Raw genomic sequence first — 14,071 nt, forward strand, 5'->3', positions numbered from 1 at the left:
ATTAATAATAATATAATAAAATATAAAATAATGAAAATACACACACACACAAAGGAAAAACTCAACTGAGTTATGTTTCTATATCACATATATAATATAATGCAAATTATATGATCAGTAAGTGTCTGCTTGTGGTCATTTGTATCAATCAGCATGACGTTTATTCTCACCATTAGTAATGAGATTGATGCCTATAAAAACAGAAAGCCCTGCACCTGACTTGAGTGTGCACTTGAGCGTTCTGGATATTCATGATGTATCATTTCATATAAAACAATGAGCTAAATTGTGAGGTCAAACCAGGTACCAACTGGAAAGATACCGTGTTTCCTTCGTGCTCCCCTCTGTCTGCTCGGGTATCAGTTGGACTCTAATCCATGTTAATCCACCTCTGGGGGTGCCAAGGCCTCCCTGTGCAGAATGGGGAAATAGCCTGTTTGATAGTAATCCTTCGGTTGTTACCTCTTAGCTTCCCCCTTGTCAGTTTATAGCCACACCACTGGCTCTTACTGGCCCTGCCCATATTGTATATCTGCTTTGTGTTTGTTTCGCTTACATTTCATTCTTCTTGTGACGGAATATGTCTCGAACCGATCTGGGTCACATTCAGTTTGAGTCTTTCAGAGCTCTAGAAATGCTGCCCCGCCCATTGCCCTCTACTTGCTAAAGCTGTTCTCATTTTCCTTATTCAGATCCTCATTAAAGGGACTGAGAAAATTAGCCCTCAAAGCGAGACATGTGAGGCATCACTTAGCATGTCCTTTTATAGCAGTTGATGGTTACATGAGCCATGAATCTGTAGCTCAGTAGAGACCGCAAAGACTTTCATTGAATTCAAGCACAAACTAAAAGAATGATTAAAAGTCTAGAAATTCTACTTCTGCTGAATTTGATATCATTATCCTAGAGAGGGAAAACCTGGTAATTGACCGAAGAACTCTTTCGAGTTACGAAGTTATTTGAGAGGAGGGAGACCAATTGTTCTCCTCCGTCACTCAGAATAAGACAACACGGGATCGTACTGTACCACGTATGAGAATTACCAAACACCAGCCTGACCGACTCTCCTGCAGAACCTTCTAAAGGGAACTGATACTCGTCAGTCTGAGACGTCACCTGCAACGCCTGGGGCATGGATTAGTCATCTCCTGGGTTTCTCCTCTTTCTCGGCCTCTGGGAAATAGACTACTGTGCAAAATGACCTTTACTCCTCTTTCTCCCTAGGCTCTCTTATATTTTATCCATGTAATGGATCACATTGCTGTGAAGGAATATGTACTAGTGTATTTTCACACCCTAACCAGCGAGTACAATCATCTGGATTCCGACTTCCTGAAGAAGCTCTACGATGTCGTTGATGTCAAGTTAGTTACTTTTGCACATTATGAGGGGAAACAGCTGCTTTCTGTCCTAATATGAACCAGCAGCAAACCTCGCTGTGTATTCTGTGCAAGTGTATTTCATATAACAATGTATCATGTATTATTCATGTATCATTCCTATATTAGATAGTTTAATAATAAGGGGCCCTCTTTACCTCCAGCTTATCACATTTCAGTAAACTCATGTGTAACCTTTTGCCAAAATGGCTCTTAAACACCTTGAAAAAGGTTTGGGGTCATTACCAATATTTGTTTATAAAGTAACAGAAATACTACCGTCTGTTTATAAGGTGTGTTATACTTATCAAAATACATTTATAAACATTATTTGATTTGATCCAGTGACCCATGAGTTTGTTAATTCATAATCTGATCCCAGAAATTCTAGTGTCATATAAAAAATAGCGCACAATAAACTTGTTTGTTAAATATGAATTTACATTGTCCTACCTATCGGTCAATAAATATAGATATTATCTACATTTGAAAGATGGGAAAATATAGTCATTCTGAAAGGCGAAGTATGTTGCCCAAGGATTCACACCAGCAAATGCGAAATTTGGACTTGAACCTGGGCCACTGACTTGGAGCCAGAAAATTATTTTCCTTAAACCATATTTCCTTTGAAGTGATAATGGAAATTTTAACCAGAATATATAGACTACCCCACTGCAACAGAGATAAAATGTTCTGCTTTAATTTTTTTTTCTCATTAATAGATTTCCTAAATAAAAATAGCACTCTACCCTCCTGGTAGTTGCTTTGTTATTGGGAGCTGTTTTTTTATTTATCACTGTTTTTATGGATTGCATTGAAAAATCCCTATTACAGTTAGTGTACAAAGAAGGCAAATTACTGTCAGTTTCCAACTGTCTTATTCCTCCCATTAAATCTCATCGTAATTAGGAATATTAAAGCTTTCATTGCCTAACTTACCTTTTTAGTTTTCTCTGAATGTGGGAGCTTCACTCCACTGTAATTCTGCCTCTTCCACTAACCAGCTCTTTACTTTGATCGGGCCTCAGCTGTGAATTGAAGAGTTTGCATTACTTCTCTGGAGTCCCCTTTAATGAACCTTATGTGACCCAATGGTGATTAGTAGGCTGTTGAAATAATTTCCAGCACGCCTGGAGAGACTAGAGAGACTAGTGAATAAGAGCATGATTCTGGAGCCATACTGCCTGGGTTCAATTTCTGGCTCTGTCACTTGATGGTTGGGTGGCTTTTGGAGGGTTAGAGTAGAGACAATTATTAGTACTCAGCTCATAGAATTGTTATAAGAATTAAGTATAAAGCCTTTGTATAATTTCTGGGGCATAGTCAACTCCCTATATTTATTGCTGTAATATAACCAATGAAACTTTTAATTTCTAATTTTTGCGAATAATTTAAGTGGTTTTACTGTTGTTTAATTTATAACCTGATCCCAGAGAATCTAGCACCACATAAAAAAAGGGCACCCAATAAAAGTTTGTAAAACACGATTTTCCTTTGTCCTACCTTAGGTGGCTCTATTACAGCCAAGAAAATAGCTTCTATAAAACAGATACTTTAAATAATGACATGTTCTATGAATTGTTTTTGACATTTTAGCTAAAATTCAATAGGCTAGACCTGTTTAAAAATATAGTATTTTCTTCTCTGGATACTCAAGCAAAGAGTTAATGGTCCATAGTGGTGACTTGTTTTAGGCATGACTTATACTGACCCTTTTTTTCTTATTTTGAATCAGGTACAAGAGGAATTTGAAGGCTGTTTATTTTGTTCATCCAACATTTCGTTCAAAGGTACAGTATTTTTTTTTTTAGATAAATCTTAAATTTAAGTGTACCGCCTGCCAGCATGGTAAGACAGATTTCAACATCTAATTCTCACTATGACCATTGTGGCTGCGAATTTCTTTGTTCACCCTTCCTTTTTAAGCGCCCTCAAGCTGCGGTCCTAATGTTTTGGTCTCATGTAACTCCAGGGGCTTTGCATGCGGCCCTCAGTATCTGTTAGCCTCTCAGTCCTGGACTGTCTGTGCTTTGCCATCCAGGCTTTGCTCATGTTGGTACAGAATACACTTGCCCTCCTCTGCTCATGGCTGACTCCTGTTTGACCTTCCGATCTCAGCTCAACAATTACTTTCTGTAGAAAACCTTCTCCGACCAATCGTGCAGCTAGTAGGTACTGCCGCACTGTACCCCTTAAGATTTGACAGTCTTGTATTATCGTGATGTTTTTAATTCAAATGAGTTGTTTAATTTTCTACCTTGTACGCTAGCCTGCAAGATCCATGAGAGCTTTCTTCTCTAGCTGTCTTACTCATGGTTAAATCTCTGATATCTAATCCTACATCTCAACTTCATCAAGACACCTAGTCCTTTGGTCCTTTTACTTTTTCTGAAAACATCATCTCTATTTTGTGTTCATATTCTTCCCTGCCCAGCCTAAAATCCAAGTTCCATCACTCCAGCCACTCTTGTCAATGTCTACACTAATCTATGACCTCTAAGCCTTTCATCACACTTGCCCATCAAAACCTGATCTTGAGATATTCCCTCCTTCTGCTTTCTTCACTCCTCTGGATTGCTGAGATGGAGAAATCGAGCTGTGTGAATTGGGGCTGCTCAGCCAACTCACAGGGCTGCACCACTAAGAAGTCCTTCGATGTTTCACTTGACAGTGACCCACGAGGCTCTCTGCTTTCCTCAAACCCTGTTCTACCAGCGGTTCCTCCCTCCAACAGGTGGGCTCACCTTGTTCTTCACCAAGAACATGGAAAACATCAGTAAGGAGCTCCATCTTCTCTTTCCCACCCCAGAGTTACCTGCCATCTATTCCTATCATTGCCTCCTTCTTTGTCTCAAAAATGTGTTTCTTCTGAATGAAGGGTGGTCCCTCTACCTGTGCTCTGGATCCTGTAGTAATAACAATAGCTAATGTTTTCTAAGTACTTCTCTGTGTCAGTTCTTCCCATACATTGTCTCATTTAAACCTTATAATGTATCCACAAAACAGATGGTAGTAATATTCCCACTTTACAGGCACGGATTTGGTGCTTAGAGAGGTTACATAACTTTTCCAAGGTCATCAGCTACTAAGCAGCAAAGGCTGCATTTGAATTTAGACATTTTAATTCCAGAGCGTACACTCATAACTACACAGTGTATTTCCATTTCCTCAGGGATCTCTCTTCAGTAATTACCCTCTTTCTCCTCTCCCATTGTTCTGCATCTAACTCACAAACTTCTAAACCTGCTCAAGCCTCCACTTATCTCTCTTCCTCTTTACAACCAAAGTTTTTCAGTGTAGTCTATATTCTGTGCTCATCTTCATTTTCAATGCACTTTAAATTGCTCTAGTCTGTTTCGAATTGCCACTATCGCAGCTAAAGCTGCTGAGACCAAAATCATTGGTGATGTCTGTTACTAAATTCAGCAGATGCTTTTCTGTCTTTCTCTTACTTGTTTCCCTGTAGCCTTAAACACAGTTGATCACTTCTTCCTCGAAACACTTTGTAGTGGCTTCTTTGAAACTTACCTTGCCTAGTTTTTCTACTTCTAGCTAGTTGTTCTCAGTCTCCTTTGCTGCCCCCTCTTACTTTACTCATCCTTTGAGAGTTAGCATTCCCAAATCTTCTGCCCTCTCCTTTCATTCTGTACCTTTTTGTATTCCTGTGTCTCCAACAACCCTCCAAAACACGTGCAAGTCCCAAATATGTGTCTGGGGAGGCAGTGAAGCCTGATGTGTAAAGCATGGGTTTGAGATTCAGGTAGTGAAGGTTCTAATCCCAGCGCTACCAATTACCAACTTATCTCAGGCAAGTTATGTGACCTCTCTGTGCTTTAATTTCGTCTTCTATAAAATGGGAATGATAATAGTACCTACCTGGTAGGGTTTTGGGAAGGATGAAATTGGTTAATACACGTAAAATGCTTAAAACATTGCCTGACATATAGTGAGCACTCGGTCAGCGTTAGCTGTCATTACCATCAGCATCATCCTCACCAATCATCCCTGTGCCTGTTGAACTGCTGATTGGATATCTTCACTTAGATGTCTTACCAGGGTCCTGAAGTTCAACATTTTAAAAGCAGAGCTACTCATGTCGTCCTCCTTCACTTACTCCCTGCCTTAGTAAATGGGAGCACTGCCCACCCAGGTGCCTGAGCCAGAAACCGGGGAGAACCCGTGGTTCTTCCCCTACCTCCCATCTCACCAGTTTGCTCCAGTTCTGTGTGCATGCCCTTGTCCATGCCCGTCTTTATTCCCACTGCCTCTACTTCAGTTCATCCCAGTGTCATTCTTACCTGAAAGGAGACAGCAACCTCCTAATCAGTATTCGTGTTGTCCTGCCTCCAGTGTGGTCCCATCCCAAGTGCTGGAGGCCTGCCTAGTGCAATTTTCTTATAAAGTGAATAATATATGAAGCCACAAGTGTTTACTATAGGGCCGTCTGCAAAAGTTTGTCAAGAGTGGTCTCTGGCAAAAAAATAAAATTTAAAAAAAACATATATCAATGGGATTTGGAGAAAAGATGACCCAGATTTAGTGATTTATTGGATGAGTAGGAGTGAAAGAAAGGACTGTCATCCATGGTTCCCAGGTGTCATCAGATGTAGAGATCATGGATTGGGATATAAATTTGAGTCACCGTCAAGTAAATAGAGTTTTACCTCTTTAAAAGTGTCAATGAATAAAATCACAGAGAGACTTAGAACAAAGAGAACAACTAAAGACAGAGCCCTGGCATCAAAGGAAGGAAACCAAGAAGAAGGAATCTAAAAATCAACAGGAAAACCAAGATTGACTAATGCTTTGAGAGGTGGCGGCGGATGGGAAAAGCATCAAAGACGGTAGAAATAGTCATTATTTTAAAGCACTGTGAAGAAATTAAGATATGTAGTGAAAAGTCCTCATTATATTTCATAATTAAGAGATGAGTGTAGACTTCAGTGAGAGAATGTTTTCCACCGTGGGGTTTCTCATGGTTTACAAAATTGTTGTTTCTCATCCAACTACCATCTTTAGAATTTGCATGAAGTATTTTAAGTAATTATTTTAAAAACTATAAATTTCCTTTTAGAACAGCACAATAAGTGCTAATTAAATGCTTGTGGGAACACTGCTTGGTCAGGCTGAAAAAAGAAAAAGTATAGTTTGTAAACAGTCAGTTAATGAAGGGCTTTTCCTACTCTTCTGATTACATGGTCTTATCAGCTATGGTGTTAGTTAATATGTATGTTATTAACTTTCCCACTATTTTGTTACACTCAGTGGGTGGTTAATTTTTTTCTTTTATAACACTTAAGGAAATAGTGCTTGAGTATTTCCCAAAATCTTATCATTTATTTTTTGTTCATCTACTGAAATTTTTTCTTTAATGGAGACAAAAGATTAGCTTGGTCTTTAGTATGTCTTTGAAACAAGTCTTCTCTCCCTACGTCTATTTAATATTGTACTGGACATCCTAGCCAGTATAATATGGCAAGAAAAAGAAAATGCATCTAGATTTAGAAGGAATAAATAAAACTCTTTATTCACAGATGATATTATCATCTATGTAGAAAACCCTGTGTATCCTCAGAAAAGTTACTAGAACTAATGAGTAAGTTTTATCAAGGTTTTAGGATTTAATAGCAATATTCAAAAATTGATTATATATATTAACAACAATCAAATTTAAAAGGCAGTATCACTTACACTAGTATCAAAAATATTAAGTACTTAGGGGTAAACATGACAAAAGATGTGAAGGACTTGTACACTGTACAGGTTATATATACTGCAAAACACTGATGCAAGAAATAAAAGGAGACCTAAGTCAGTGAAGACATATTCTACGTGTGTGGATTGGAAGGTTTAATAGTGTTAAATTGTCAATTCTTGCTAAATCTGTAGATGCAATTCAGCCCCAACCAAAATTTCAGCAAGCTTTTTTGTAGAAATTGACCAATCAAAATGCAAAGTATCTAAAATAGCCAAAACAACTTTGGAGAAGAAGAACAGAGTTGGAGGGGAAATACTACCTGCTTTCAAAGCTCATTCTAAAGCTACAGTGTTTAAGACATTGAGGTACTGGCATAAAGATAGACAAATAAATCAATGGAGCAGAATAGAGAATCCAGAAATAGACTCATGTATATATGGGTAATTAATTTTCTATAAAAGCACAAAATCAAATCAGTGGGAAAAGGATGGTCTGTTCAATAAACAATGCTGGAACAATTGGATATCCATATGCAAAAAAAAAATGAACGATTCATATCTTGCATCATATACAAAACTTAAGTGAAAATGGATCAAAGACCTAAATGTACAAAACTGAAACGTACAGAAGAAAATATAGGGGAGTGAGTTTTGTGACCTTTAGTGAAGCAAAGATTTTTTTTTAGATACAATACCAAGAGCATGATCCATAAACGAAATTGTACTTCATCAAAACGAAAAACTTCTGCCCTTTTAAAGATAGTTATAAGAATGAAAAGATAAGCCACAGCCCAAGAGAAAAATCTTTATGAAGCATTTATCTGATAGAGGACTTATTTTTAGAATATGTGAAGGAATCTTAAAATTCAATAATAAGGAACAGCTCAACTTAGAAATGGGCAAAAGATTTGTACAAACACTTCAACAAAGAAGATACACAAATGGCAAATGAGCACACGAAAAGATGTTCAACATAATTAGTCCTTAGGAAAGTGCACATTAAACCCAAATGAGATACCCATTATATTCCTATTAGAATGGCTAAATTTTAAAAGACTAACCATACCAAATTGGTGAGAGTGTGGAGGAGTTGACACTGTCAGACTGCTGATCAGAATATAAAATGTTACAAAAACTTTGGGACGCAATTTGGCAATTTATTTAAAGAGTTAAATATGTTCCTACTTTCCAGTGATCTAACCTGTCCACGCCTAGGTATTACCCAAGACAAGTGAAAACATGTCCATACAAAGACTTGTACACAAATGCTCCTAGCAGCTTTAAGATAGCCAAAAACTGGAAGCAACCCACATGCCCATCACTTGGAGAACTAATCACCAAACTGTGGTCTATCTATATAGTAGAATACTACTCAGCAGTGAAAAAGAATGAACGATTTATATATGCAACAACTTGAATGAATCTCAAATAACTATGCCAAGTAAAACAAGCCTGAGAAACAAGTTTACGTACTGTTTGCTTCCGCTCATATAAAATTCTGAGGAATGCAAACTAATGTATAATAATCACAGGAAGCAGAGCCATGGTTACCTGTGGACAGGGAGAAGGGGCAGGAGAGAGGAGTTCCAAAGGACCCTGGGAACCCTTGATAGTGATGGGTCTATTCATTTTCTTGATTGTGGTGATGGTTTCATGGGTAGATACGTATGTCAAAACTTAAAGTGTATACTTTAAATATGTGCAGTTTAGTGTATGTCAATTGTATCTCAATAGCTGTTTTTAATAATACTGCAGTGAGGTGCCACTGCACTGTCCCCAGATTGACTAAAATTTTAAAGACCAACGATACCAAAATTGCCTATGATGTGGAGCCACTGGAATTCTTCCACATTATAAGTGGGATTTGGAAATTGTGCAACCACTTTGAAAAAAAGTTATGACAATTTCTTATAGATAATATACTTGTATACCTAGTCTGTGACCCAGCAATTTTGCTGCCAAGTATTTATTCAAGTGAAATGAAAACATAGCATAAAAAGACTTCTGCGGGAATGTCTGTCCAGCTTTAGTGTCCAACAGCCCAAGGGTCCATCAGTAGGATTGTAAATAATTAAACTCTGATATATTCTTGTAATGGAATATTTCTTGGCAATAAAAAAGAATGTACTACTGATACACGGCATGGAAGAATCTTAAACATCACGCTGAGTAACAGAAGCCTTACATGAAAGATTCATACTGTGATTCCATTTATATAAGAATCTAGAGTGGGCAAAAGTAATCCATGGTAGAAAAAATATCAGAACTGTTTGCCTCTGGGGAGAAGGGCTTAAAGGAACTTTCTGGGGGGATGAGAATGTTTAATATCTTAATAGGAGTTTTGCTTATACAGCGTGTGCATTGGCCTAAGCAGCAAAAGTACACTTAAAACCTGTGTTCGTCGAATCTAAATTTTATAGCAAAGAAAATGAACAAATATTGAACTCTTTAAAAATATGAAGGCCATATTTGGAGAACCTTTACTGATGTGTGCAATTTACTTTGAAATGCAGCAAAACAGTGGGATGGCTCAACAGATCGATAGAGGAATGGATAGACACGTGATAAAGAAAATAAAAGGAAATGTTAACAATAGAGTGGTGGTTATTCCGTCAACTTTAGTGAACACTTTCATATTTTTTTTAGTGGAAAACTTGTTTTACTTCTCTCGCAAATTCCAACTTACCAAAAGAGTGGTCTTTCGTACCAGACTTATGAAAATATGTAGCCACTGTTTACTAAGATCTGACTTTAACCCTTCCTCCCGTAACACTAGAAAGTCAGTAAATAATTATCCCTCTTCATGTGACATTAGTTGATAGACATTATCAAAAATTTCAGTGTTAGAGTCACTAGCCTTGGTTGTCACACCATTGCAGTTGCTTCGGATGGGAGTCAGTGCTAATGGCCGGTCCAGCAGATCTATGACGTGAAAGCCATCGTGTTACCTCTCCGTGATATTTGGGGTTGGAGAAAAGGAGGGAGGATTGAGAGAATAACACCATCATTTTATACTAAGTCAAGAACTATAAGTGGAGTGTTTGTAATTATAAAATAATGAGATGAAATCAAGGGATAATAAAACCATCGAGTCATGCTGTTCTGATTTTCATATTCCTCAGATCTTTTCCAGGCCACTCCACCCAAAGTGATAATTGACTGCTCATATAAATCACTACTCTTTTCTTCTTTGAAATTTACTAATAGGATGCAAGCTAATAGAATTCAAACCCACTGTTATTTCTGGCTCTGGTGGATTGAGTACACACGTGTGTGAACCATCTTTTCCTAGTTTATATTGTTTTGTGGTCCTGTGTTCTTGGCATTGCATTTGTGAATAATTAATTGGGTGAAGGAATCTCTAGCATGCACAAAATATCACAGCAGTCCTTTTAAGTAATGCAATTTACCTAAATAAGTATATATTTATAATATAAATAATTGAAAATTAAAAGCCCGACTATATAAAACTAAAATGAAAAAAAAAAAAAATAGAACACGATGCTCTTGGGTCTTCCTGAACAGAAAACTTTAACTAAGTTTCCGCGTCTGTCTCCTTGGAGTAATTTTCTCTTGCTAATACTTGAAGGATGTGAAGGAGGTAATGAGAGAAAAGGTGACAGAAAAATGTGTTTCTCTTTCAAAGATTGTATGCCTAAGATCACCACCTGTTCTTCCCTGACCAAAACTTCTTGAATTCACCACCACCCCACCATGTTGTCTGTATGGGACAACATAGTCAAGAATCATTTCATAGAACTGTGTAAGGGAGACCTTCCAAATCGTTTCGGTCTACTTTGCTCATTTTATAGATGAAGAAACTGAGTCTCAGAATGAAGTACAATTTATTTTTATTGTGGAATGAAGGAAAATTAGACCATCCCTAAATAGTAAGTCCAGAAACTCTTATTCCTCCGTTTTAATTCTTTCAACACATATTGAATTCCTCACTTTTTGTATTCGGCATTCATTAGCCCCTGTGAATATGGTATTGACAAGACATATCGGGGAGTTTACCATCTATTTAGAGACTCAGATAATACAATACAGAATGTTAATTATGCAATACTGTGAGTAAACACAGTATTACTGGAACACTTAAAGGAAGGTCCTTTTCCAGTTTGGGGTAGAGTGGTCAAGAAAGCTTCCTCACTGAGGTGAATTCTGACCTGAGCTCTGAAGGACAGTTAGCCAGGTAAAGGATCGAGCAGGTATCAGAACTAAAAGAGCAGCATGTAAAAAGAAACAGTGGTAAGAGGCTGGTACAGAAATTCCCTGTATAGTCTCTTCTAGCTCTGTAATCATACCTTTTTCCAGGCAGCACAGTTCCTTGCGTATACTCGGGAGTCACGGTTTTCTTTGGGCCAGTCATTGCATTCAGTACATTTTACCTCAGGTAGTTACTCTTCACACTTATAGTCTAGCACTCCTACTACTAGAACGTATGCGCCCTGTAGAGGAATGTCCATGTCCCATTATCCTGTATCACCCACAATCCTGCACAGCGGATTATGCTAACTCCTCGCATAACTCTTCTAACACATCCTGGAGGTTCTCTGTTCGGAGTCTACAATCTTATTTCTAAGCTCTTTCTAGAATCTCTAAAATCGCCGTGGTCTCTCCCTAGCTCTTTGAGGTTTATCAGCCATCTCTGTAACTGGTTGTGGAGCTCCTAACCCGGAATTTTCACTAATCCAGTTTGCATAACTTTGTATTAATTGGGTATATAACAGCATGTGCTTTCAATACAACTGGTGTAAAAAAACAAAACAAAAACCTGATTTTTGGTATACAGTTAAGTGACTTTAATTTTATTTAAATTAACTCGGTTCCAGCAAGGCCAAGTGCCTCCCTGCCCCCCATATCCTTCCAAATAAACTTGGTAAGATGGGTGGGGTGAGGGGAATGTTTTACTGGAGGCCTTATACCAGTCATTGATAACATAGCCAAAATAGAATAGTGACCCAGGCCATAAAAATCATTGTAAGCTAGGCCTTCATTCTTTTCTTTATCAAATACTTAAGAATGTAGGGTTCTATCTGTGCCTTATAAAACTTTAGACTGTTCTATAATTGTCCGCCAGGTAGTACTAGGGAGATTATAGAAACGAATGTAAGTAACCGAAATACCAGGAAGTAGAAATAAGTGCTGTAAATGAGATCTAAACATAAGGTGGTATGAATTCAATAGAGAGGATAATGTGTTTGGAACTGGAAGGGAGAAATGGCGGGGATGAATCTGTAAGTTTGGAGAGCGTTCTGATAGAGATTAGTTCTGTGTTGTCTGTTATCCCCTGCCTTTTCTCATAAGCAGCCGGGAAGGAAGTTTGTTTATTAGGGGCTTGGAATAGATGGAAGGTTTGGAACAACCACTGAAGAACGTGACATGAGGTCAAAAGAAATTAACAAAATTATTAGCATCAGTGGCAGGTGCCCCAAATGGCTTGTATTTATAATGTACACAGTTATCCATTTGGAGTGTTATTATGCCAGTGCACTGAAAATTGATATACATGTTGCCTTCCTTTATATAAACATTAAATTCCCTATTTAGTACATAATGTATGTGCACACGTTACTATGATCTGACTCGTGCATAAAGATTGCCTCCTCCTATCCTCTATACCTCTTGTATATTCTACATGTATAAATACTGATTTATGTAAAATGAGGGTAACAGCGTTATCATAGCTACCTCAGAACTGGTGTGTAAGCTGTTGGTAAAAATGACCAATTAGAATTGCTAGTTTAGGTACAATAATAATTTGTAAATTCTAGCTATTACCAAGTTTATGTCAGTACCGTCTGCTGTCAAGAATTCTCTGATTTTGGAACCAACAACTTTTGCAGACTAGCTTGTATAGAGGGATTGCGTGTTGCAAAGTGAAATGAGCAAAGGTGGTGCCCCACACCCAGGAGATTCACCATCATTAACTAAGAGACTGTGTGTTGAGTGTTAACTGAAAAATAAATGTCTTAAATTTGGGCAGAGATTTCCTTTTCAATCTCATTTGAAAAAATGAGAAGAGTTTGTGAAATTTGGAGATAGCGACCATTTTCAGAGTCCCTGTGAATCAATTCTACCAAATATGCAAGCGGTTTTGAGCACACGCACACTGAGAAGTGTATGTCGGCATCACCACACACAACACGCACAGCACACAGACGTATAACGGAAACACACACTCCAGGAAACAAAGCCCATCCTGCTACACTCCGTAGTAATTGTTACTCTAGTATGTCCCTTTTTTTAAATGCCACTTACCATCTACTGAGCGAATTACATAATTCATTGATGAACTGAAACCTGGACTTTGAAAAACACTATTTAATACAAGATTTTTCTGACATCAGTTTCGATTTCTAAATAGTTTTTATCTAGCATAAATTCTCAAAATCAAGTTTGTATTTCTTACTCTGGCATATTTTCTCTTCTATTACTCAGGTATCAACATGGTTTTTTACCACCTTTTCTGTCTCAGGACTGAAGGACAAAATCCACCACGTGGACAGCCTCCACCAGCTCTTCTCTGCCATATCCCCAGAGCAGATCGATTTTCCTCCTTTTGTCCTTGAATACGATGCCAGGGTAAGTACCAGCAGTCGTCCCTTCCCTGGAGCAGTATCTTAACATTCTGTCGGGCAGTGCTTGTGAGTACAACATCGCTTCATTGTAAGATGGTGTGAACGCAGTTAGTGCGTTTTAGTGAACTGGATGGTGTCATTTAGCATGCTTTTCTTACAGTAACTTCAGGAAAACACTTTGTCCTCAGAGAGGGTTTTTTCCCCAGTCAACCTTGCGATGGGAGATTTTCCTGCTGTAGGTTTGAAGCTAATCCTTGGTTGTATGATCAGTTTTCTGCCACCTTTGAGACATACCTCTGCCTAATTTCCTTAAGAGTGAATGGCTTTTCCTCTACAGAAATAAAACCTGGAGAATTTATTAGTGTCCGTTTTCAGTATTAATTGTAAACCAGGTAGCCTATCTTAGGATCT

The 14,071-nt window shown here is 38.0% G+C and overlaps 1 protein-coding gene across 4 annotated transcripts in view; it reads left to right on the top strand.

The window, feature by feature from the left end:
• The window catches only part of GDAP2 (ganglioside induced differentiation associated protein 2), a 77,833-nt gene that overhangs the window by 47,034 nt on the left and 16,728 nt on the right, over window positions 1–14,071 (top strand). For all 4 annotated transcript variants that reach the window (XR_013991779.1, XM_081026604.1, XM_081026603.1 and 1 more), the window contains 3 exons: window positions 1,225–1,364; window positions 3,115–3,169; window positions 13,521–13,664. Coding sequence is in view for 3 of the 4 variants with exons in the window: in XM_081026604.1 (XP_080882730.1) it covers window positions 1,225–1,364; window positions 3,115–3,169; window positions 13,521–13,664 (339 nt within the window). In the remaining variant the exon portion in view is untranslated. The remainder of the gene's footprint in view (window positions 1–1,224; window positions 1,365–3,114; window positions 3,170–13,520; window positions 13,665–14,071) is intronic.

Source organism: Rhinolophus hipposideros (genome assembly GCF_964194185.1).
Source record: "Rhinolophus hipposideros genome assembly, chromosome: 19".
Lineage (NCBI taxonomy): Eukaryota > Metazoa > Chordata > Mammalia > Chiroptera > Rhinolophidae > Rhinolophus > Rhinolophus hipposideros.